General features: G+C 42.8%; 1 protein-coding gene across 1 annotated transcript in view; it reads right to left on the bottom strand.

Moving 5' to 3' along the window:
- MEDAG (mesenteric estrogen dependent adipogenesis) overlaps positions 1-23868 on the bottom strand; it is a 141982-nt gene that overhangs the window by 6132 nt on the left and 111982 nt on the right. Inside the window, exon 4 of the mRNA XM_085621662.1 lies at positions 12841-13126. Within this exon, the coding sequence (XP_085477788.1) occupies positions 12841-13126 (286 nt within the window). The remainder of the gene's footprint in view (positions 1-12840; positions 13127-23868) is intronic.

The raw sequence follows: 23868 nt of genomic DNA, 5'->3' as shown, positions 1-23868 counted from the left end.
AAAACTGCGATGGAAATTGTCAACCGTCTGGAGGAGGCGCGCGGTCATCTGTAAGCGGGGCTACTTTGGTACTATTACAGCGCCGGCTGAAATGAAATCAATAATGCAGTGGATATGAATTTAGTACTTTTTAACTACGCACGCCAGCACGGAAGAGTGATGTATCACCGAAAGGCACCGCAAACAATGTTTTCAGGAAAATTAAAACAGCTGCCACACACAGGGAGAAAGATACACTAACAGAAACATGGTGGCACACACAGACGCTTACTCAGACACAAAACTGGGCAGGCTGGAACACACTCACCCACACAGGCACACATATTCACATAAGCGCATTGGGAGGCCCAAAGGCATGCTGTTGTAAGCACAAAGCTACACACAGTCATCACCAAAACACACTGACGACTTCTGACACAGAAAAACACTGACATTTACGGTCACGGACACAGACCCCTTCACACAGACTGACTGAGTCACTCAGAAAAACATATCACATATACAAGGGTCAAGGACCCAATCAGACGAACACATATGTCACAAAGACAGTGAAACAAACCGTCACACAGGCATATTCACATGCATAAACATTTAAAAACAGGTGTACAGATCCATGTTAACACAGTGTGTAAACTTTTTACAAATACGTAAATGCAAACAGACACACAGATTTGCAAAAACATGTAGTCACACAATCACTCAGGCACAAACAAAACACACGGACACTTATATACAAACACACACAATTTTAGAAAAAGTCAGGAGGGTGAAAAAGTGATATATCATTCACCCTCCCGACTTTTCCAAAGTTGCACAAACTCACCCATCAACAAAGACGTCACTGACTGTGGGTGTGCACGGGCTGAGGTAGTGTAAGAGACACTGAGAAAATTACATATCACACCTACTGCTCTTCTACTATTCTATCCTTCCTTAAACCTCATACTGCTCTCCACACTTTCCTACATTCAAAACAACACTAAACTCCTCCACACTTCATTCCTTCTCCCTATTTACTCTCCCCCGCACCTTTCTTCTGCCACATAGTATTCTAATCCTCACAATACTTCATTAACCCTCATGCTATTCTTCCAATCGTTCTCCTTCCCAAATCTTAAACACTGCTCCTCTCCTACTAAACTATGCTTTAAACTACTACACAGCTAACAAATACAATTCGAATAACATAAAATGACAACATATCACAAATATACACTAATTAATACAAATATATAAAACAATACCATTAGCAAACCAAATGCTTTAACTTTAACAAAGGCGAGACCAATTGCATTTCCAATGCTTGTTTTATTCTTGTTCTTCTCTGTACACCCACTTTTGCCTCCTGGTATATTGAGCTTGTAGCTGGGCATAGTTCTCAGCAGCGGCCCGTGCAGGTAAGAGCGGTGGGGCTGGATTTCGACATACGATGAGGAGGGACAATTAAATAAATAATGAATTTTCCCTTGCCTTAGTCTGTTGCAATCCCCCCTCACACCCAGCCCCACCGCTCTTACATGCACGGGCCACGGCTGATAGTTCTCAGCATCATATTTGCTCAAGATTCGGAATGAACTACCCACTCAAGCATGATAGGCAAGACTATATTCTCAGCTATGTTACGCCTCGTGGCTCCATTCTGGTTTAATCTCAGCTCGATCATCACAGGGACACAGTAAGAGTAAGTTGCTGGTCACCATGCATAACACAAAAACGCTACCGAGAAAGGTCACATTTCCAGTCTACACCCTACCAGCCTTACAATATTTAATTACTTCCCCACAGAACTCTTGACTTTAACCTAGTTATGAAAACTGTGCAGTAAAATGCACCATATGGCTCTGTTGGTTTTCACAATTTTTTAAGGGGGGACACTCTATCCCCCAAAACCCTATAAAAGGTGAGTGGGTTTCCTCACTGAACACGTTTGGTTTAATTTTGGGAAGCCACTTGCGCTCAGCACTTTATAAGTTTACCAGCTGCCACTTTATATTTGGGAAAACTGTGAAGGACGGTATTACCTGGATAGCTGTGAATTTGTTTTAGGGTGACCACCGCGCTCCATGTCATTACGAACTAAATCTCCAACCCTGAACTTTTCACTTACAAATTGCTGTGTCCATCTGTTTTAGTCTGATTAATTCAATAGAAGGAAAACAAGACCACAACACCCAAAATTCATTAGGCTCTCTCAAAGTGCAGGACTCAAAACAACATCAGTAATGGTCCAGAGGGAGGTGATCAGCATAATTCGTTTGCCACCAAGAACACTATGAGTGCCTTGTTCTCACCAAATTGAAAGATATACCACTTGGGGCATCCTTATTTTTTCAGTGAAGAAAATATTTTGAAGGTGAATGCAAAACAGGTTGAAAATAGTTTCAAAACCTCGGATGATCATGAGCTTTCTCCTTCAGCTTTGCCATCTGCAAACTATAACATTCTCAAGGCATAGCTTGTATGCTTACCAGACAGCCGCAGTTGTATTTTACTTGGGTCCGTATGCATAGCTGTCAAGTTTCCCAGGCCCATGAGTGATCTGCTGCTCCAGTCCAGGGTTTGCCTTTGAATTCTGGGACTTGTAGTCTTGTTTATTCGGTTACAAAACACGACTGCAAGGAAAAGGGAAAACCTGAACTGGAGCAACACAAACTTGGCAGGCACGCCTATGTTGTGCTATTTGACATGTGTTTGGAGTATTAAAGTAAAGCAGGACTTTCTAGGAAAAATAGATTTTCAATAGTATCTCAAGTGAGCAAGAGTCGGCCATTGACTCTGGGGACTCATTGGCAGGTTTGACAGGTTTCTCTTCTGTCATTTGAACACTTGCATTCCTGCCAATTTGACTTCAGACGGAGTTTCAAAAGTACAGCACAAACTACTTGTAACCTTATATGTGCAGCAATTCTCAAAAATCTCTCTTCAAAAGCATTCAGGATAATAGCTGCACCTTTACATACCTATTTCACAATGTGCTGCCATATGCCCTTTGGTGTTAAAACAAACAGTTATGGAAACTATTACGAATCTTGTTAGCACAAGAGAAGAGGAGAGACACTTCATGCTTCTGATAAGCCCCTGAAAGGCCAAGAGGCTGAGATTATCGGAGGTATGGGACAGGTAGGCCCTGGTGGTAGGAAAAGTAGACTGACTGGCGGCTGTTTCACAACAAAAAATGGCATGTTAGGATAGGATGTGAGAGTACGTAGGGCCAAGTATGTGGGTTCTTAGATGCGGCTGGTGGCAATATATGGGATAAAATACCCCCTGTCGTACATTATAAGGATATTGCAAGACACGAGGTGTTTCATGAGCATATAGCGGAACACGGCTGAAGGCAGTTATACAATGAAAAATGAACTGATTTTTCCATCTTCTTATCTATTTTTTTGTAAAGTGAACAGTAATCAGCAGAAAAGACATATTTATGGCAACATTTTTGCTTTTTTCTTGCTATAGGTCATTACAAGAAAGAGAATCTTTCTGCAGGATTCTACACATTCTGAGCTACAGCATTTTTTGTCTGATTTACATTAAACCAATTCTAATATCTGTTTGCAATAAGTTAGAAACTGTTTTTTGAGTGTTTACTTTTGCACTACAGATTCTACTTTTATTCCTCATGTCTGCAAACACACTATCTCTTTCATATGAAAGAGAAAACACAAACGATTTAAGCCATTTATGGGAACAGTGATGTTGTGACCATGTATTATAAGGAATAACGAATCTCCGGACATCTATTATAAAGATATTGCAAGTCATCCCAACCTTGTAAAGGAACTCAGCCTTCGGCCTCATTCCTCTTTAAGGTCATGGAACGTATCTGTGACTCGCAACGTCCTTTTAATGTACCGCAAATGGTGCTTTATCCCATATAAAAATATATATGAGTCTGGAAGTGATATACCAGGTGTGCATTCTTGTAAGCACACACCTGTCACGTTAAAGCTGCCATTGACACACTAATTAATAGTCTGTTGTGCTTGGGCCATCTTATCCAAAAAGAACAATTGATGGACAGAATGTTGAACAATATCAAACATTCATCCCAGTACAGAGATCTGGGCCTAAATCCATTGGTTTCTTTGCGCCCCATGCCATTCCAGTTTAAACCTATCAATATGCAAATCAGTCTTGACACTGTGCCTCATGGGAACAGTCCAGCCCAAACTGCCAGGCCCGGTCCTACCTGGACCGGAAACAAGCATCCTAGGACTGGTTTCGGGGTAACACCCTGTGGTATCCTGCTGCTCAGCCAGAGTGATAGCTGTTAGAATGTTGGGATGTGTGATGTAATGTGGAATGTTGGAGTGCCTGAGTCAGTTGGTGTATGGGCTGAGCAGCAGGGAAGCTGCTCCTGGTGGGGCTCTCTTTAGGATATCATTTGGACATCTTATTAACTTCTATGTAACCTGCAAATCTAATAAACCTTCTTGGAAACTACTTGGACTCTTCATCATTCAGCATACTACATTTGGTACTAGGAGTGGGGTATCTTCAGTTTGAAAATAGAAGAGGCTGAAGAAAAAGAACCCACAATCAAGATTCAAGATCAAGAGGATTTCATTTAATACTTAGGAGGAGGATTTCAATTTAAATGGCATCAACGAGCCCCACCAGTGACCTTGCCATCGGTCGCCCGCAACTCAATATTAAAGTGCCAGTTTCATCTTTATTTTACCAGTTCCTCCTGCCTGCTATTGAACTGCTGTCAGTCATTCCCTGCGTCATCTTTAGTACACAACTGAAGTGTGCCAGTGCCTACTTGCCTTGTTGCCAGTGCTGCCAAGATCGGGGGAAATATAAATTATTACTTTGAATACCAGCGTAAGGAACCTGAAACTGAGGAATTTCACATGACAAGAGGTGGTTTGACGGGGTCAAGAACCAGCTGTGTTGTTAATTTCACCTCGACGGTTTAAACAGCATTTTAGTTTTCATGGGTTTTGAAACAGAACTCTACTGCCATCTACTGGAGGATGGTTGTAATTTATTCGCCTGCAATTTCGTTTTGAGGGAAGATGTTCCTGTTCTCCTTCACTTCGACAATTATCTTATGAAACATGTAAAAACGGCGCAGGTCCTTCATTCGTGTGTTTTTGGAAGTCTGCTTGATCTTTCTCTGTGTAAGTGACTTTGAACCATTTTCCACATCGTGGGTTGAGACTTGGGCGGTGAGTTTGTAATTTTTATTTCAATACTCTCTAGTGCGTTTTTCAGTGACAGTTTACTGCCTTTCCATACTTTTGAAAGTTGCTCGAGCGCACACAGAGCCGCTCGCGCTCTTACCTTCATTCCTGTCTTCCTCGCATGATTGGTGTTTGTAGTACATGTTCTGGGTTTTTCTCCTTGTTGAGCATTCTCTGGGCTTGTGGAATGTTCCTATCACTATGTTCTATGTTGCTTCATGGTTCTGTGTTCTCTCCGTTGGCAGTTGCGTTTGGCTTCGGCTGTGGAGAGTCCGCTCTTGTGTTTCCTGTGTAACTTAATAAAGCAACTTAAGAAGAAAGCTGTTGTGGACCACCTTCATTCTACAACAATTTTGGCGACGATTTCTTTCATCAACCCACGCTTGGCACTACTGCCTTCAAGTCTTCATTACAAGAGCGGAACATCTCTACACCTCCACCCTCCAGTATCGATCCTACTGTGCTGCCTCTTGGCTTGGTGAATACTAACAGATGAGCTTTCCTGCGCGATCAGCTCTCCGCATTCGTTAGTCAACCCACGGATCGTTTTACGCGTCAAGCGCGAGGGAGAGCCAAACCTGTAAGAAACGATTCGCTCTGGAGAAGGTATGGACTGAGTCTAACTGGTGTAGAAACACTTGCGACTCACCTTTGGGCCTGGTTCCGTTTGCGTTGACCATCGGCGTGGGAGTGACAGTTGGTCCGGCAGGAGCTCCGCTACTCGTGAAGGTTCCCCTCCTCTGATAACATCATGGAATCTTCGACGCTGAGTGGTTCACGGCAAGAATCCTCTGACTCACAGTAGAAGTTTCCTGTTTTGCTCAGCTGTCGTCAAGCGTCTAGTTACGCTCCCACGTCTCTGCGTCATCGACGTGGCGGCCATCTTTGTTTAGTACTGTTTCTATGACAACACCTTCTCTGTCAGCCACCGAGCTACGGAACTCGGTTTTCACGCGGATTTGGCCGGCGTTTCGTTCCAAGAAGTGACACACATGTCGTGTGTCCCATCCTACTCTCCACTCACCTGGTGTGCTGAGGATTTACTCTGATTCAGGTACTGTCTTGCTGCCTTGCAGTGTTTTTCTCTCTCTTCACAGACTTCAGTTCTTTTAGCCGAATTCTCTGTTTTTGTAGAGGGCTCAGCTCGGACAGCCATGACAAATGAGAATCCCTCTATAGTTCTCCCTCCTAGTTTTTTGGCCCTTCCAGGACAACCTAGCATCTCTTGGGATGATTGGTTTCCCATGTTCGACAACTATTTGGATGCTTTAGATGCACAAGAATATTCTGCAAAACGGAAAAAAGCACTCTTACTGGGTTCTTTGGGCAAAGAAGGTCAACGCATTTTTCGCTATTTACCCCAAGCACTACAAGCTAATGGGCAACCTGTTCCTGACGAGTATAAAGAGGCCATTTGTAGGCTCGAGGTAAGATATGCGAAGGAGGAGAACTTAGTCATGAATAGATACAGGTTCTACACGAAGAGCCAGAGAACAGGAGAGTCAATCGATGACTTTGTTGCCAGGTTGAGAGAGATGTCAGTGAAATGCAAGTTTGGTGGAATGACGGATGAACTTATTAGGGATCAACTTATTGTACAGTGCAATAACAAGAAGATCCAAGAGCGTCTTTGGGCGGCGAAAAATCCTAACCTACAGACAGCAATAGAATTAGCTAAAATTGTAGAGGAGTCTCAAGGGTGTATGAAGGAACTTGAAAAGAAGAGTTCTGGTGACGTCAATGAAATTTCCTGTCAAGAATGCTCAGAACAAACTTACTCTTCTGGAGAGCAGGTTGACATAGCTGCGGTGGAAAACAAGAAGTTTGTCAAAAAAGTTCCTTTCGTCAAAAATCCCACTGCACAGAAGTTGTCTGTAACGCGCATGTGCAATAGGTGCGGCAGCACTGTTCATCCTTCAGACTCCAAGTTTTGTTTTGCAGCTAAACAAGAATGTTTGAAGTGTGGTCGGGTGGGTCATTATGCGAGAGTTTGTCGTAGCAAACCTCGTTCTTCTGTGGCTTCTGTGGACAATAGTGCATTATTAGATGAAGAAGGCCACAAAATTCTGGTTGTTGATGGTGACTCATCTATGGTGTTGTGTGACAAACGCAAAGTCAGGCCTAAGGCACTTTTCACCATAGATGGCAAAGAAATTCACTTAATGGTGGATACAGGTTCAAGGTACACCATTATCCCACATGATCTTTTCTTCCTCAATTGGGGTACTAGGCATCTTTTACCTAAAGACATTTCCCCGGGTGGGTATCAGGGCGAGACCATTGATATTTTGGGGTACTTCAATGCATACATTGTTTTCTCTTACAGGAACATACAAGGAAAAGTTTATGTTTCTAGGTCTGGCCTGGCAATTCTGGGTTGGGTTCACCAGTATGACTTGGCAATTATTGTCAACCCCCGTGCTTCACCACAGGTGATGATAATTGAGGATAATGAGTTGGAGAAGATTTTGGGGGATGCTAGTGCTGTATTTAGGGAAAGCTTAGGTCAACTCAGAGGGTATTCTCATCGAATTGTTCTGAGGGAACATTCCATCCCAGTGCAGCACAAGGTCAGGCGAGTCCCAATCGTTGTTAGACAAGAGGTTAAGAACATGATCGATGAGATGTTGGCTTCTGGAGTAATTGAACCAGTTGAAGCCTCACCCTGGGTTTCTCCCATAGTCGTCACAAAGAAATCGGACGGCAAGCTCCGTTTTTGTGTTGATTTGAGGTCTTTGAATGATTGTGTGGTTGCGGACACCTTTCCCCTTCCCAACATATCTGAGTTGGTCACTACTCTACATGGCGCTAAAGTATTTTCTAAGTTGGATCTCAGAAGTGCTTACCACCAGATTAACTTACATAAGGACTCCAAGTATTTAACTGCCTTCATTACACCTTTTGGCACGTTTCAATTTACCAGCTTGCCTTTTGGGCTCAATTCAGCTGCCAGTGTATTTCAAAGGATGGTCTCCGACCTCCTTGAGGGAGTAGGAAATACTGTCTACTTTCAAGACGACATTTTGATCTATGGGCAATCAGTGGAGCAACATAATGTCACTCTTAAGATAGTGTTAGACAGGCTTTTGGTGGCTGGTTTGACATTGCGCAAAGATAAATGCAAATTCTTGTCAGAGCGTGTAGACTACTTAGGGTACACCATTAGTGCAAGTGGGGTGAGTCCGAAAGAGGATCTGTGTAGGGCGATTCGCTCTGCTCCACAACCTCGGGACAAAGATCAGTTGCGGTCCTTCATGGGGCTTATCGAATATTATGCTAAGTTTGTCAAGAATTTTTCTGACAAGACTTCATGCTTGAGGTCACTGTTGAAGAGAGGTGTTGGCTTTTTGTGGTCTACTGAGGTACAAGAATCTTTCGAAGCTATTAAAAGTGAGATTTGTGAGGCAAAGGTTCTTACCCCGTTTGACATTAAGAAGAGTTCTGTGGTGACGGTTGATGCCAGTGCCACCGGTCTAGGGGCTATGCTTTCGCAAATCTCTGGTCAGGATGAGCGTACTCAGTTATCGAAAGGGAGGCTCTGGCAGCTTCATGGGCAGTCGAACATTTTCGAACCTACCTGTGGGGTTTGAAGTTCGTGCTCAAAACCGACCACAAGCCTCTCATTAAGATTCTCTCTCCGGGGGGAACGGGTAAGGGCTCGGCTAGACTAGCTAGGCTTGCTTCCAAGCTTCAGGAATTCCAATACACTGTTCAATATATTCAGGGATGGAGGAACACACAGGCTGATTGCCTCTCGAGGTTGTCGCTAGATTGGAAGACTGTGGGAGCTCCGCCCTCAACTGAGGATGATATTGCGGTTGCTTCTATTGAAGATGCTGTGTTTGTTGGGGAAGGCGTTTTTCAGGCTGCTGATTGGGAGCGTGAAATGTCTGCTGATGTTACGTTACAAGAAGTCATTAAGCTCATCAGGCTTGGTTCTAGGAGGGAGAGTACTGTTTCAGTTTCGGTACGTCCTTTCCTAAAAGTTTTGGAGGATCTTTCTCTTATTACGGATAATTTAATTGTCAAAGGTGAAAGGTTTGTACCTCCCGTTGGTTTGAGAAGGAAATTGTTGGCTCTGGCCCATGAGGGCCATTTGGGCCAAACTCTCACACAACGTCGGTTGAGAGATAATTTCTGGTGTCCGGGTATGGACGCACAGGTGGTGGACTGGGTGGTGAATTGTTCTACTTGTAAGGAGGGCGAAAAGAGACTTAAGGTTGGTCCCAGCACCTCACAAACTCACATACAAAACCCTGGTTCACCGTGGCACAGTATTTGCTTGGACTTTATTGGTCCAATGGGTGAACTTCATGAGAAAGACAGGTTTGCCATTGTGGTTGTTGATGTGTACTCAAAGTGGTTGGTGGTGGAATTCACTAACAACGTTACTACTGAAAGGACTATTGGATTTTTGGGTGGCTTGTTTAGAGTTCTTCCATCGGTGCTCATCACGGACAATGGTACCCAACTCACCTCTTCGGAGATGCAGTCTTTCCTTAAGGGTTGTGGTATTACTCATCATCGTACCTCCTTGTACAACCCTCAGGGCAATGGGATTTGTGAAAGGGCTAACAGAGTGGTGAAGGGCATTATTCAAATGGCTTCTTCTGAGGGTCTCATTGTAAGGAAAATGGTTGATGAAATGTTATGGGCCTATCGCACTACATCCTTGGTAGAGGGGCAACAGTCACCTTTCCAACTAATGAGAGGGCGCACACCTGGTTCCAAACTTGTTCCTGCCTGGATGAAGCGGGTGGTGTCTTTGCAAAAGAACCCCTCTTCTGTTGTTTCTTCGTTCACTCGGCGTCCTTTCCGGGTGGGTGATTTAGTTAAGGTCAAGAGTGGTAGAATTGCAAGAGGGTTGTCTAAGTTCAAGGGACCTTTTACTGTGAAGAAGGTCTTGGATCATTGTGTCATCCTGAACAATGGGGAGTGCTGGAACTTTAGACGAGTGGCCCTTTATGAAAGGGGTGTGTCTTTGGCCAGCGGGTGTGAACCTTCTTCTTCAGCGGAAGATAACAGTGGTTATCTTTTGGCGCCCTTGCCTCACGAATCTAGCTCTGTGCCTGCTTCGCATGTGGTTGGTGGGTGGGGAGATTCAAGCTCTTCTGGTGTTCACTCTGCTCCAGATTCTATTCCTCTTCCCTTGCCTTTGCCACAGAGTCGGGTTCAAAGGTTTAGAAGGGCTCCAGCATATTTGCAAGATTTTGTGTGTTGAGGTGTTTTTTTTTTTCTTTTTCTTTTCTCTTTTTTTTCTTTTCATTAGAAAGAAAGAAGATGTGTAGTACATGTTCTGGGTTTTTCTCCTTGTTGAGCATTCTCTGGGCTTGTGGAATGTTCCTATCACTATGTTCTATGTTGCTTCATGGTTCTGTGTTCTCTCCGTTGGCAGTTGCGTTTGGCTTCGGCTGTGGAGAGTCCGCTCTTGTGTTTCCTGTGTAACTTAATAAAGCAACTTAAGAAGAAAGCTGTTGTGGACCACCTTCATTCTACAACAGTGTTCCTTGTGACGTCTCCTCTACTTAGCTGCCTACCTGCATTTGGATTTCTTTATGCTTCGACGCGCATCCGGCAAGGCGTCACTCTACGTGGCTCCATTTTGGTTCACATCTCTGGAGCATAGTAAGCAAGGACATCGGAGCGTTTCAATAGAACTTCCATAGGTACTATTTTTAGTTTTAAACCTGCTGCCTGTTCAAATTTATTTTGAGACAAGCCGTTTTGGGAACATTTTACACCGCATTTCCTCCAAGGAAACGAAGTTTCAGCTGGTTCAATGCTCAATTTCGATTGGAGTTACCTGCAAGGCTCATGTGATTACCTTGTGGCATTTCTTATTTTCCATCACTTTTTCATCATTTTTTGTATTTTCCTTAACATATTATTAGCTCTGTTACGCAAAATTGTTTTACTGTGTAGCATGGTTAAATAGTAAAAAAGGGGAAGGGGTAATTCTACATATATGTTGTTCATACTATATGTTTTACTGTGTGGTGTCTTATCCACACCAACTCCTTAATCTTTTTCATATTTCATGTTATTGTGCGCTTAATTGGAATTTGAAATGTTTTATGTGGTCTTTCTCCACATCTATTGATTTTCATGTGGTCTTTCTCCACATCTACCCATTTTTTATGTAGCACATTGTGCTGTGTGCCCTGCTGCACACCTTTTCACCCAAAACGTTGTGGTGATGTTCATTTAATTGGTATTTTAATGCTTTATGTGGTCTTTCTCCACATCTATTTATTTTTATGTGGTCTTTCTCCACATCTATATTATTTGCATGTAGCACTTTGTGCCGTGTGCCTCGCCGTACACCTTCCACCCAAAATTTTGTGGTGATTGTTATTGTGCAGGGTAATTGCGTTATAGTGTTTTACATTACTTTAACCTTCTGTGCAACAAGGATGTCAACGGCAATGTATTGTTATGTCTTCCAAAGAAATTTCTTAGCATAACGAAATTCTTATGGTAGTTGCTGTATGGTATTCTATACCATACCTTGTGTTTTGCTGTATGGTATTTTATGCCATATCTTGTGTTTTGCTGTATGGTATTCTATGCCATACCTTGTGTTTTGCTGTATGGTATTTTATACCATACCTTGTGTTTTGCTGTGTGGTATTTTATACCATACCTTGTATTTTGCTGTGTGGTATTTTATGTCACACTAGTTTTGGTTTCTGTATGGCTATGTATTGTGTGGTTCTTCCCACACCTATTTCAGTTTTGCATTGATTTTATTTCAATGTACTGCAAGGTATTCTGAAATACCTAGGACTTGCTGTCTTTCTGGGGGAATTTCCTCCATACTCTTACTTGAGTCTAAAGCAGCTATCCTTTTGTTTGTTCTATCTATAGTTGTCTTTCACTCTTTAAATCTATTTGATTCTGTTTTCTCTTTCACTTTGTTGCGTATACCCTTGTATATTTTTATGTTTGCCTGGCCAGCTTTCGTATCTTTGTACATGGGTTTTCTTTTGTTATTTATGTGAGGGAGTATGTGGGTTTGTCTTTCTGTGAGAAAGGGTGTTAGTGCTTTAGTCTTTGTTTTCTTTTCGGGTTTTCTTGGTTGCGTTTCCTACTTTTCCACTTTTCAAGTTCATGTTTTTCATCTTTTCAATTCATGCTTTCCGGTGTATTTTCTTCTCTATCTTTTCATGGTTTTCTTCTGATGTACTTTGGTTCTTCCTTCTTTTCTATTGTAAAGAAGGGAGATATGTGGTATCCTGCTGCTCAGCCAGAGTGATAGCTTTTAGAATGTTGGGATGTGTGATGTAATGTGGAATGTTGGAGTGCCTGAGTCAGTTGGTGTATGGGCTGAGCAGCAGGGAAGCTGCTCCTGGTGGGGCTCTCTTTAGGATATCATTTGGACATCTTATTAACTTCTATGTAACCTTCAAATCTAATAAACCTTCTTGGAAACTACTTGGACTCTTCATCATTCAGCATACTACACACCCCTCCTCAGCCAGGCTAGCTTGACTCCAGTGGCATGGAGAGCACAGGACTCATTCACTATAAAATGTGCCCAGACCATTTCACAATACATCCCTATACTGTAGTAGAATTAGTTATTATCGAACACATGTTCACTTTATTGTAAATTATATTACACAACCAAATCGAAACCTCAACTTACTTGAAGAAATGGTGCTGAACCTCCGGTCCGGCATGCTGCCCAGTCCCACAAAGGGTTCGGTCATCTTACTCAGGAACATCTTTACAATGTCCTTCTTTTCGGGGTTGTTGCTGTGCAGGTTCATCACGCGGCCACTCACGCGGACAGCCTTTTTGCTGAGCCCAAACATGTAGAAGAAGTCCAGGAGCGCATCCGCCTTAAATTCATAGGAAAAGCTCAGGTCCTCTCCTTGCATCACAAAGCTTTCTCTGAGGAAAAAGTCCTTGACAACGTTTTGGAAATCAAACTGAAAGAAACAGAGAAGGAAACACGAAATAAGCGAAGATCACCACGAACTCCTCATTAAAACAAAACATTCCGGAACATTTCACTTATCAGATAAACCTGCTATGGGATGAATTTGCTGTGTATAGTAAACACACAACCATTACACTAATGCTATAACACGAGACACGACCAGCAACATAAAGCTGAAAGGTAAGATATCAACTAAGTCCATTCCACAGAAAGGACGGGAAGCCCCCCTGAAAATCACGAAGGTGGTAGGGAGAGTCAATGTAGTTCCTTTGTTGGAAATCAACATCCGGTTTCCTGCTCGGAGGAGGAAAATGGGGCACTGGCTCCTGGGGATCTGAAAATGGCTTCTTAAGGAGCTGGGTAAAAATGTGCTGTATTAAACGTATCCAGAACCATTTCCTCCGAAATGGATACATTAAAGTGAGAGCTAAGCTTAGAGTTTCTATTGCCGCACAGCTGCTGAGAATTTTTTCTTGCCATGGATCCGGGGCTGAGCTAGTTTTAAATCTGGAAAATGATGTTCCAACCCGAACTATGTATCTGAGAGCACAGGCCACCATATATTCTTGCTGCAGGAATCTTGGAAGCAAGGAGGTGGGCAAGTAAATGGCTGCGATCAAATTCTGTATTTGTCCACCTTGGTTGTGAAAATGAGCTCAGGCAGATCCTGAGCTCATTCAGTAGGCCATCACGCTGTATGCAAAGAGGCTTCCGTGAGCTTAGGTCCGTCAAAATCATAAACATTAATTGTTGCCTATTAGATGCACCATGTGCTTATAGGCCACCGTTTATCATTAAGCCATTGCTGGTCAGTCAGGCTGTAGGCAGCTCCCTACTTGCGATCTAGAGAAATAACCTCTGGGCCCAATTCACAGAACTAACTTAAGACAAAATCCTAAACTTACTACTTTTGGTATTCACAGAAGTTAGGATTTTGTCTTAAGATTGTCTTAAGACAAACTTAAGACAGACTTAAGACAGACTTAAGTTTGGATTTTGTCTTAAGTCTGTCTTAAGTTTGTCTTAAGACAAATTTAAGACAAAATCCTAACTTCTGTGAATACCAAAAGTAGTAAGTTTAGAATGTTGTCTTAAGTTAGTTCTGTGAATCGGCCCCTCTGTTTTTAGTAAGATTGAAGTGCTATCAAAGCAGGGTACTAGCTGTGGTTCAGTCACACTCAGCTGTAGCTCAATAGTGTCAGTTTAGCTTTATTTAGCCATGCAGAAACGGCCTTACAAACCATGGGTCAGCAATGTCAAGGATAAAATAAATACCAGAAGGAGCAGAAATCATATATTCATTTTCCACAACGGGGCGCTGTCTGATCTGCTATTGACCTTGAGTGCGAATGAACAGATCTCAGTGGTAGATTATTTCTTCATTTGTGAACACTAGATCTAAGGCATGTGCTCCTGAAAGAGGAGGGCTTCTGGACTTTAGATATTTACTGTCCTCTTGTGGTATCCTGCTGCTCAGCCAGAGTGGTAGCTGTGAGAATGTTGGGATGTGTGATGTAATGTGGAATGTTGGAGTGCCTGAGGCAGTTGGTGTATGGGCTGAGCAGCAGGGAAGCTGCTCCTGGTGGGGTTCATACTTTATCTTCATATGTTACATCAACTTGGAATAAACCATCTTGGAACTACAATGGACTTTGTCTTCTTTATCAGCATACTACATTTGGTACCAGGAGTGGGGTATCTTCAGTTTGGAAATTGAAGAAGCTGAAGGAATAAACCCACAATCAAGATTCAAGATCAAGAGGATTTCATTTTACATTTAAGAGGAGGATTTCAATCTAACTGGCACCAACGAGCCCCACCAGTGACCTTTCCACCGGTCGCCCACATCCCTTAAGTGCCAGTCCCTGCTGTAATTTACCTACATGTTTCTCCTAAAATCCATGGAGAATTATTATGCCTTGCTGTAACCTCCTGCCTGTTTGCCTTATTCCAAAGCTACTAATCGTTCCTGCCTACTTGCTGTTTGACATCCTTTCTGTCAACTACATGACTACAGCACTGCTTACTTCCTTTTGTGCTGCCCTGAAACGAGCCTTTTCTAACAGTTGCCTATTCCTTCAAAACAACATCCACAAGGTTTTCGTCCTGGCGTTGTTTGGCAGAGCTTCGTCCCTAATATGCACAGTTATTTCTTCATTCCGGCATGATTTGAACCATGAGTCGTATGGGAGAAGACTTTTGTTAATGACATGTTATTGTGATGAATTTAAGGTCGTGGGAGAAATGATTCTCGTGTATAAGAACAACTTGAAGTGTTTTCTACTAAATCGGCAATTTATGCCCGGACGTCTCAGAGGTCTGAACAGAAACTTTCCATTCAAGCGACTTCAATTTCTGCCTTGACTTTTAACCTTGTTTTCCTCCAGGGAACAGTCATGCATTATTAAGAGGCCCGTCACCTGATTCGAGACATTGGGGGGTGAGTTTGAACTTATTTTTATTATTTTTCAATATGGCACAGTGCGCACCTTCCTTTGGCAGTTTAACTGCCTCGACTGAACATCAACTTGGAATAAACCATCTTGGAACTACAATGGACTTTGTCTTCTTTATCAGCATACTACACCTCTTGAGCCATATTAAACAAAATGATTAATATTAAACGAGAAAGGCTCTTAAATGTTTCCAATGCTTGTTTAGCTCACACAATGCTATTTAGCCTCCAGCAGAAATCTTTTAGTTGAACGTCCCTCTTTCATGCACACCGTAGGCAGCTATCACAATGCTCCCAACGTTACCCAATACCAAGAAAATACCTCAAATTCAGATTCAACTCACAATATAGGGCATCTTAAATGCAACCAACATATGTGTGATATTGATGGCTATCACTGAACTCTTAACAGCACTCTCCTGAAACTATAAATCATACCCAATGCACCCAAAAAAACATGTAAATATCTCTACCTCAAATGTACATGTTTGGCAGACCTCTGTTAAATAATGATGGAGACAGGAAGCGGTGGAAAGTTTTAGGATTTATTTCTCCAAGTCAAGCACACCCACGACCGGATCCGTCCAGCTGCAGAGAGTCCGACCTCAAGTGTCGTTGCTATGATTCTCTGCAACCGGGCAGCAGCGATCGAGAACGTGGGGAACGAACAAAGCAACACACAACCTTCACGAGTGTCGTGGGGACACGCGACTCGTGAATACCGTAAAACACATAGAGCAATTATAAAGCAGAATAAATGCACTTACAACAACCTCCCGGCATCCTCTAGCTTATAAAAAAGCACTACAGTAAAAAAAGTTCGCAAAGCATAAAATACACCCCATAAACATTCAGAAAAGAATCAACTAGTTTAAACACATCACACTTGAATGCACACAGCATTGCTCTGGAGCAGTGGTACTTAAAGTTACAGCCTGTGGGCCGCTTGCGGCCCAGCAGACCTCTCCTTACGGCCCGCAGACATTGCTCTGGGAAAGAGTAGCAGAAAAATAAAAGCTGCCAGAGTTCCGTTTTTTTCTGTCATTTTTACTAACAAAGTAACTTTGTTTTCTAGTTCTTGGCGTTTTTTTCTAGAGCCCCGATTATGGTGGGAGACTTCAGATTTTTTAAGAAAAAAGGGCTCCCACCAAAAATTGCCTCAGATTCAACATAAGCCTATTGGGAAAATATATCCCCCTTGTTTTTTTTCTAAATCTTCCATTTCCCTGTTTTGAAAATGTGTTTTTTAACGGTCCCGATAATCTCCCATTCCTCCCTATCTTCCTGGGGATGGTCCAGCATCGATGCGGCCCTCAAGCAAACCGCTGACTGTACTTTGTGGCCCCTGAGACAGTGATGTTTTAAGGATTTTGGGGGCCCTGGGCCAAATGTTTTTTGGGACCCCTGTTCGGAACAGCTTTGATTTTATGATCCAGTGTCGGCTCTTTCATATCCTCTTTTGTCAAATTCTAAATGTGTGTACATCTGATATTCAGGGACAGTTATGTGTGTTTTCAGTATTGTAACACCGCAACAGCTCACTAATATTACTGCAAATAATCTCTGTCACACCCTCCCATTTCTCATATGTGAGGCCATGTATTGATCTAAAATAAACTTTTTGTATGGATGTTGCATGAAACCAACACATTTTGTCTGCTAAATGTCTGTAAAAGGTTCTCGCACATTAAAAATAAAAGATAGAAAAACGCTATTTACAACAATCTGTTTAAAATGTATTTAAGGTCATCAGGGCAAGATTGCCTGCAGAACAGAGCTGGCTTTATCAAAAGGCCCTCTGAAAGGCTGGGGCCCTGGGCCAGAGCCCACTTTGCCCATGCCTTAAAACGTCTCTGCCCTGAGAAAATATTGATGAGTACCCATGCTCTAGAGCAATACCACTAGATAAAGACCACTTAGAGCAATCGACCCACACTTTGCAACACATATCCATGCATTACAATAGGATCAAAACAAACATAGTCCTTCAGCACACATTTCCATACACATAAAATTATGCTAAGGACTCTGAAACGATTGAACTCAACCTTCCACTAGCAAACGCTAACATTTAATAAACAGTACCTTGGAAACTTTTACTAACTATTCACAAGGACCCAAGATAAGCACGACTTCAGCCCAGGAGAATCCATGAATGGATTAGAAAGTGTTACCTGACGCAAGAAGAAATATGTTACATACAAATGTTAGAAATGTGCAGTATTAAAGCAGATATTATACCATAACAGTTGGACCTGGCCCTCTCTGTAGGGTCACCCCTAAACTTTTTGCATTTTTCTCTCCACTGCTGAATTTATTTTTGTTGGTTTTAGGACTCTGTGCTCTTTACCACAGCTAACAAGTGCTAAAGTGCCTTGTAGAGTGGTACACCATATAGCCAGGGCCTGTAAATTAAATGCAACCAGTGGGCCTGCAGTAATATTGTGCCACCCACTCAAGTAGCACCTTTAAACATGTTCCAGGCCTGCCTCAGCAGCCTGAATGCAGTTTTAAACTGCTTTGTCAACCTGGAATCAAAACTCCCTTGCCAAGGCTTAAACTCCACTTTTATCACATATAAGTCACCCCAAGGTTAAGCTCTAGGTAACCCACAGTGCAGAGTGCTGTGTAATTAAATGGTTGGACATGGACTTTTAAGTTTTGCATGTCCTGGTATTGAACAACTCCAAAATTCGTTTTTCACACTGCGAGGCCTACCCTTCCCATTAGATAACATTGGGGATTCCCTACTACATTTAATAAGTAGTAATTTCCAGTTGGTAGCAGGTTGCTATTTCATGTTTGTTGTCTTGGGAATTGTATTGGAAAACCCTACTTAATGGTAAAGTTATTTTGATTACAATTTTAAAAATGCCACTTTTAGAAAGTTGGCCTTTTTCTGCCCTTATTCCTTTTGAACCTGTAGCTTGTCTTGGGTCACATGATTAAGAGTAGCTGACTTTGTGAATTCCTCAAAGGCAGTCACAATGGAGGAATTAGTGTGCCTCAATGAGCCATCTGCTGGCTGTATGGGGGGCTGGAGCTTAGCACAGCCCCACTTGCAACTGAATAGGGTGTCCTGCCTTCACACAAAGCGCCTAACAACCTCACATTGTCACTGCAGCCAGCTTGGAGCCAGGGAGCCAGAAAATTCCATGCTCTTCAAATAACCTTTCTAGAAGCTTTTCCGACCTTCCAGAATAAGGGCACAAGGGTATAAAAATAGGACCTTCAGAACCCCTCTGCAGTTCACTCCTGGACCTGCGGAAGGAATCTCAGGGCTGCCCACTGCTGTGACCTGCTGCGCACACTAAAATACAGATGCTGTCCTTAGAAGAACTGCTTTGCTGTCTGGAGCCTGCCTTTAACCCTCAGAGGCCAGCCCTGCCGCTGAGTCCTGCATCTTCACCTGAACCCAGGACTTCCAGAGCGACTCTGAGGACTAGTTTGCTGGCCCCCTGTTCAGAACCACAGGGACATAAAAGGCTCCCAACATCTTGAACCCGCACCTGACCCCGGCCTGAGTGAGTCCTGAACCTCTAAGAGTTGTGGTGCTAAAGGTGCCCAGATTGCCAAATCTCAAAACTAGGCCTTAGCAAAATGTTGACAATAGACTGCTGTGAGAACCAGGAGACTAGGACAAACTGGCTTGCCTATGTGACTGAGGTGCATCGCCGTTCAGATTGACTTTGAATCCTTTCCTGCTGCGTTCTTCTCCACAGCAGTAAATCCTTTTCAGCAGTCCTATGCCAAAGGGGTATCTGACCTCATAGAACTGTCTTTGGCTACAGCCCATTGCCTTATCCCAGTTGCAAATTTTTTACTTCTATTTCACATACTTTGAGTCAAATTTAGATCTTGCTGGATCGGGTCCTGCCATCACTTTTTCAATGGTTTCACCACCTGCCTACTTGGCGGTCCGCCCGCTCTATTTGGACGTTGGCGGGTCTATGGACGAAAGACCATCCGCGTGCTGCCCACTCTGCAAGGAATTATCACCCACGTCGACAGCGCCATAGGCAGAAGTGGCTGTCGGCGGGAGTACAGCCAAGATTACCACCGGGCCAATCACAATATGCCTTTCTGTTGAGGAAACAGTGGCAGGGATACTTCCTACTTTGAGTTGGTGGAATTGAAGGAAATGAGGTAGAAACGTACCTTTTTAAAAATGTTTTCCACTTCCATTTCCGTCTTAAAGCTCATTGTACCGGTCCATCCTTTGCTGGGTCTACTTGACCACGACAGTAATCAGCTACGTTGTCGCCAGGATCTAAGGTAAGCTTCTTTTACACTTGTCTTACTATGAATCATGTTTACATTGCTCTTACCTGCAATTTTTTATGTGAAGTTCATTAGTGTTCATTTGACAACTTATCACTGTAAAATGAACAGACCTGTATTGACACTTATAAAAAAATATTTGCTGTGGTGGTGGTTGTGGGTGTTGTGTTTGTGGTGCCTGTGTGTGTGCATTCAATAGTGTGTGTGTTTGTATGCAATGCCTCATGTAAAAATGGGGCATAACACATTACCGACATATATTTTAGAAGCAAACACAACATATATGTGTATTGACACATTAATCAGTAGTACTTACCAGTTTCCACCCCATCAGGGACTCGCGCCGTCAGGAATCTGCCGCTAGGATAACGCCAGCATAATGGGGAAATCTAAGTAGGCTTGGCGAAAAGCCGCCGGCCTGACTGCAATGGAGTAAAGTCAGCCAGCAGAGGAGTCTTCTGCATCAACGGAGGTGTGCTGCTTACGCTACTGTACACAGTCTGTTGATGTGGATGGCAGTTCAGCCAGCACGCATCTAAATACGGCAGGCGGGACTCTGTCAGCTCGAAGGAGTAGTTGTAACTGCCACCACAAAGCAATGACGGGAGTCCCGCCAAGATCTAAATCAGGCCATAAGTTCGAACAGAGAAATCTTCACCACGATTTGACCAAAGGCCATCCGATGACGACACTCCTCTCTCAGACACCTTCGGCAGCCTTGCCCCGCTGAACTTAACCCTCTCAAACACTTTCTTATCAGAATTTCTTCCAAGTCTGAAGGTAAGCGCTGACTGGGCCCAGTCCCCTTCTTGTATCCGAACTGCGCTCCATCTCAATCGGCCATATATTTCAACTTTGATCCAGTCTCGAGTGACTAGATGTCCGCGGTTGGCACTTTGATCTTTTAGGTGCTAGTTTTTACTAAAAACTTTAACCCCTTCCATGCGCGGGGAATTCCCGCGCCGTGCGGGCATTTGTATTAGTGGGCGGGGATTCGGACGGCCGGGAGCCGTCGTGCGCACACGCCCACCGTGACACGTCACGGCTCCCGGCCGTCATGCGCACGGAAGAGGTTAACAATTCATAACTCTGGTTCTACTGATTGTAATTTTGTTGTTTTGGTGTCATATAACTTATTACAATTTACTTATTTGATCTAAATTGGTTTAAGATTTTTCTTGTGTTGTGTTCTCACTTTATTACTATTTGTGTGCTACATAAATACTTTAGACATTGCCTCTTAGTTAAGCCTGACTGCTTTTTATGCCAAGCTATCCAGTGTCAAGCACAGATTAATTTGGTGACTTTTGTGGTTCACCCTGTTATGGATTGTGGCTTTTGCGTGACCAGGGCTCACACCCCAGTCAACCAACAACCCAATTTCTCACAATAACATAAAATAACAGTACATATACCATGGCGATTATGTTGATGGTAGCAAGTGTTTAGAGCAGTGAAATGCAGATGCCCTTGGGTTGAGAAATCAGTTATAAAATTATGCTCTGTTATCTCCATTTCTTCAGAGCATTTGTACCATTTAAAGGGCCTCATAGCTTTCACACTTTTCTGAACACAATGGAATTTTACAATGGCCAGAGTCATCATGAACTAATGTAAAGATATTGGTTTAGTGGATATCAAGACTTTTAAAGAAAATGTGTCATCATTTGTTTATGTAGTAAGATTAACATCTACACAAGCATGGAAATGGAGGCACTCAAATTCTAATGGTGCATGACTACGTTAATTGAAAAAGAAAAAACCACACTCTGCTAATTTTCCAAACCTGCCCATGTTCCCAGAGATGGTGGCAAACTGAGGGTAGCCCTGTGTGGTGCCACCAAGGCAGCTTAGCAACCCCAGACAGCTTTTAAAACCAGAGAAGCAGGGGGATTAGCGTGGTGTAGCTTTCATGGATCCCACCACTTTTTCTCACCCAGAATGTTCAACAAAGATTATCCTTTTGTAAAAAAATTAATGGTCCTACATTCCTGTGATGAAAACTCAGAAACTCCTAGTCAATGTCAAATGCCCTACCATCCAGTGCTCACTAATGTCTCTTAATAAAAATGATACCCGATTTCTATAAGTTGACGTATCACAATTTAATGTATTGAGCCAAAACTTTGATTGATTGAAGTCAATGTGGTATACATGTAGTCTTCACCTAGTCCAGTTTTACCTTTGATAGGCCCACCTACCCATGTGGTTTACAGGAGTTATCAAGAGAGGTTTGCATATGTTGGATCTTAGGGCTTTCACTGGAAGTGTGAAGTTCTGGAATGTTCTGTCACAGAGTGAGGGTATGGTGTTTTTTACCCAGATTATGAGGTTTACTGGGCATTATGGGTATGAAAATGCTGGAATTTATGTAAGCTACACCATCTTGGATTTCCTTGCATATATAGTTTTAGACATGTCCTGAGCTGTTATGCGTATCTATATACCTGCCAACCCCCATGGAAACCGTGTTGAGCCAACCTCGATGGAAATAGTTTTGCTAATAGTTAAGAATAGTTTTGGCATTTGCAGGGCATTCAGAGAAAGAAAACCTGCTGGCATCCACACAAGCCACACCATCCTGGACTCCTCTGGATATGAGGTTTTCAAGCATATTTGTAGGTGGTAGGTTTCCATAGGTACCAGCTGATCCGTGGGCTAAATAGTGCAGCTACTCACATTCGGAAAATCGACCTTACTCCAAGAAGCTGTCTTGTAGGACAAGTTGTGTTTTGTACCTGTAATTGTATTTATATAGCGCTTATTACCCATGACGAGGTGTCAAAGCGCTTTTCGGTGAGTAGCAGGATTAGTGGTGGGTTAGTATAAGGAAATATGTGTTAATTTGAGCAGTGGACATGTGAGTCTGTCCGAGCAAGAGATTTAACCACACATTTCTGGCACTACTTTTACTGAGAGAAGTTTAGGGCTATTGGCTAGTAAGACGTTTTCATTTCTCTGGAAATTCCAGAGCATTCCCTTACAGAAACGTTTTTAGCCAAAGTTTATAGTTTTCAGAGAATTCTGGGTAAGAAAAAGTGTGCTCAACACAAGACACACCACACTGTGCTCCCAAGTGTTTACTTTTCACTTATGTTGGGAGATAGTAGGTTTCCATTGGTGCCAAACAACCCTAGACCCAAATACCGCAACTACTCACATTCCGAAACTAGACCTAAATCCAAGTAGCTTTCTTGACCTTACCACAACCACGTTTTTGAGTCATTTATGCTCAACAATCAGTCTACCAATACATGTAAGGCCCTGTTTTTATCAAAATTAGTTAGAGAGCACTGATTGGTAGGGTGTTCTTTCACACACATTCCAGAGCTTTTTCTCTCAGGAATGTCAGTAAGTTCTGTGTTTGTACCTACCGTCTGAACTTTAATAAGCCTCTTGGATATGAAAAGTGATGGCAACCAAGTATGCCACAGTATCCTGGACTCCTGCTGGTGTCTAGTTTTCAAAAATATTTGAGGTTAGTAGGTTTCCATGAGTACTGGCCCACTGTGGGCCCAAATACCATACCTTCACATATCCCAAATATCGACCTAATGCCAAGCAACCTTCGTGTCCTTTCCACAGTGGCTTATTTACATGTTCTGGGCAATAGTCCCACCCACACATGTGGGGTAGTGTCTTGCAATTCACCACAAATTCTAGAGCTTTCAGCCACAGAAGTACGAGAAAACAGTTTTTTTTAATCCTAGTTGGACGTTTGCAGGTTTAAGAAAACGTAGTTTGCTCAACACAAGTCACACCACCCTAGACTCTATGGAATCTGTACCTTTCAGAAATTACTATGTTTGGTAGGTTTCCCTTGCTACCAACCAACCACAGGCTCAAATACGGTGGCTAGGCACATCCCAAAAAATAAGCTTTTCAAAAGCAGATTTGACACCAGTTTCATGGTTGAGTTTTGGACCATTTCTGTCCTGGGCAAAAGGACTTCCCTCAAATGTGGAGTATTATTTTTATTGGGAGACATTTGGGGA

This window comes from Triturus cristatus, chromosome 8 (genome assembly GCF_964204655.1).
Source record: "Triturus cristatus chromosome 8, aTriCri1.1, whole genome shotgun sequence".
Taxonomy (NCBI): Eukaryota; Metazoa; Chordata; class Amphibia; order Caudata; family Salamandridae; genus Triturus; species Triturus cristatus.
The sequence above is the reverse complement of the archived record's forward strand: the minus strand, read 5'-3'. Positions and strand labels throughout refer to the sequence as shown.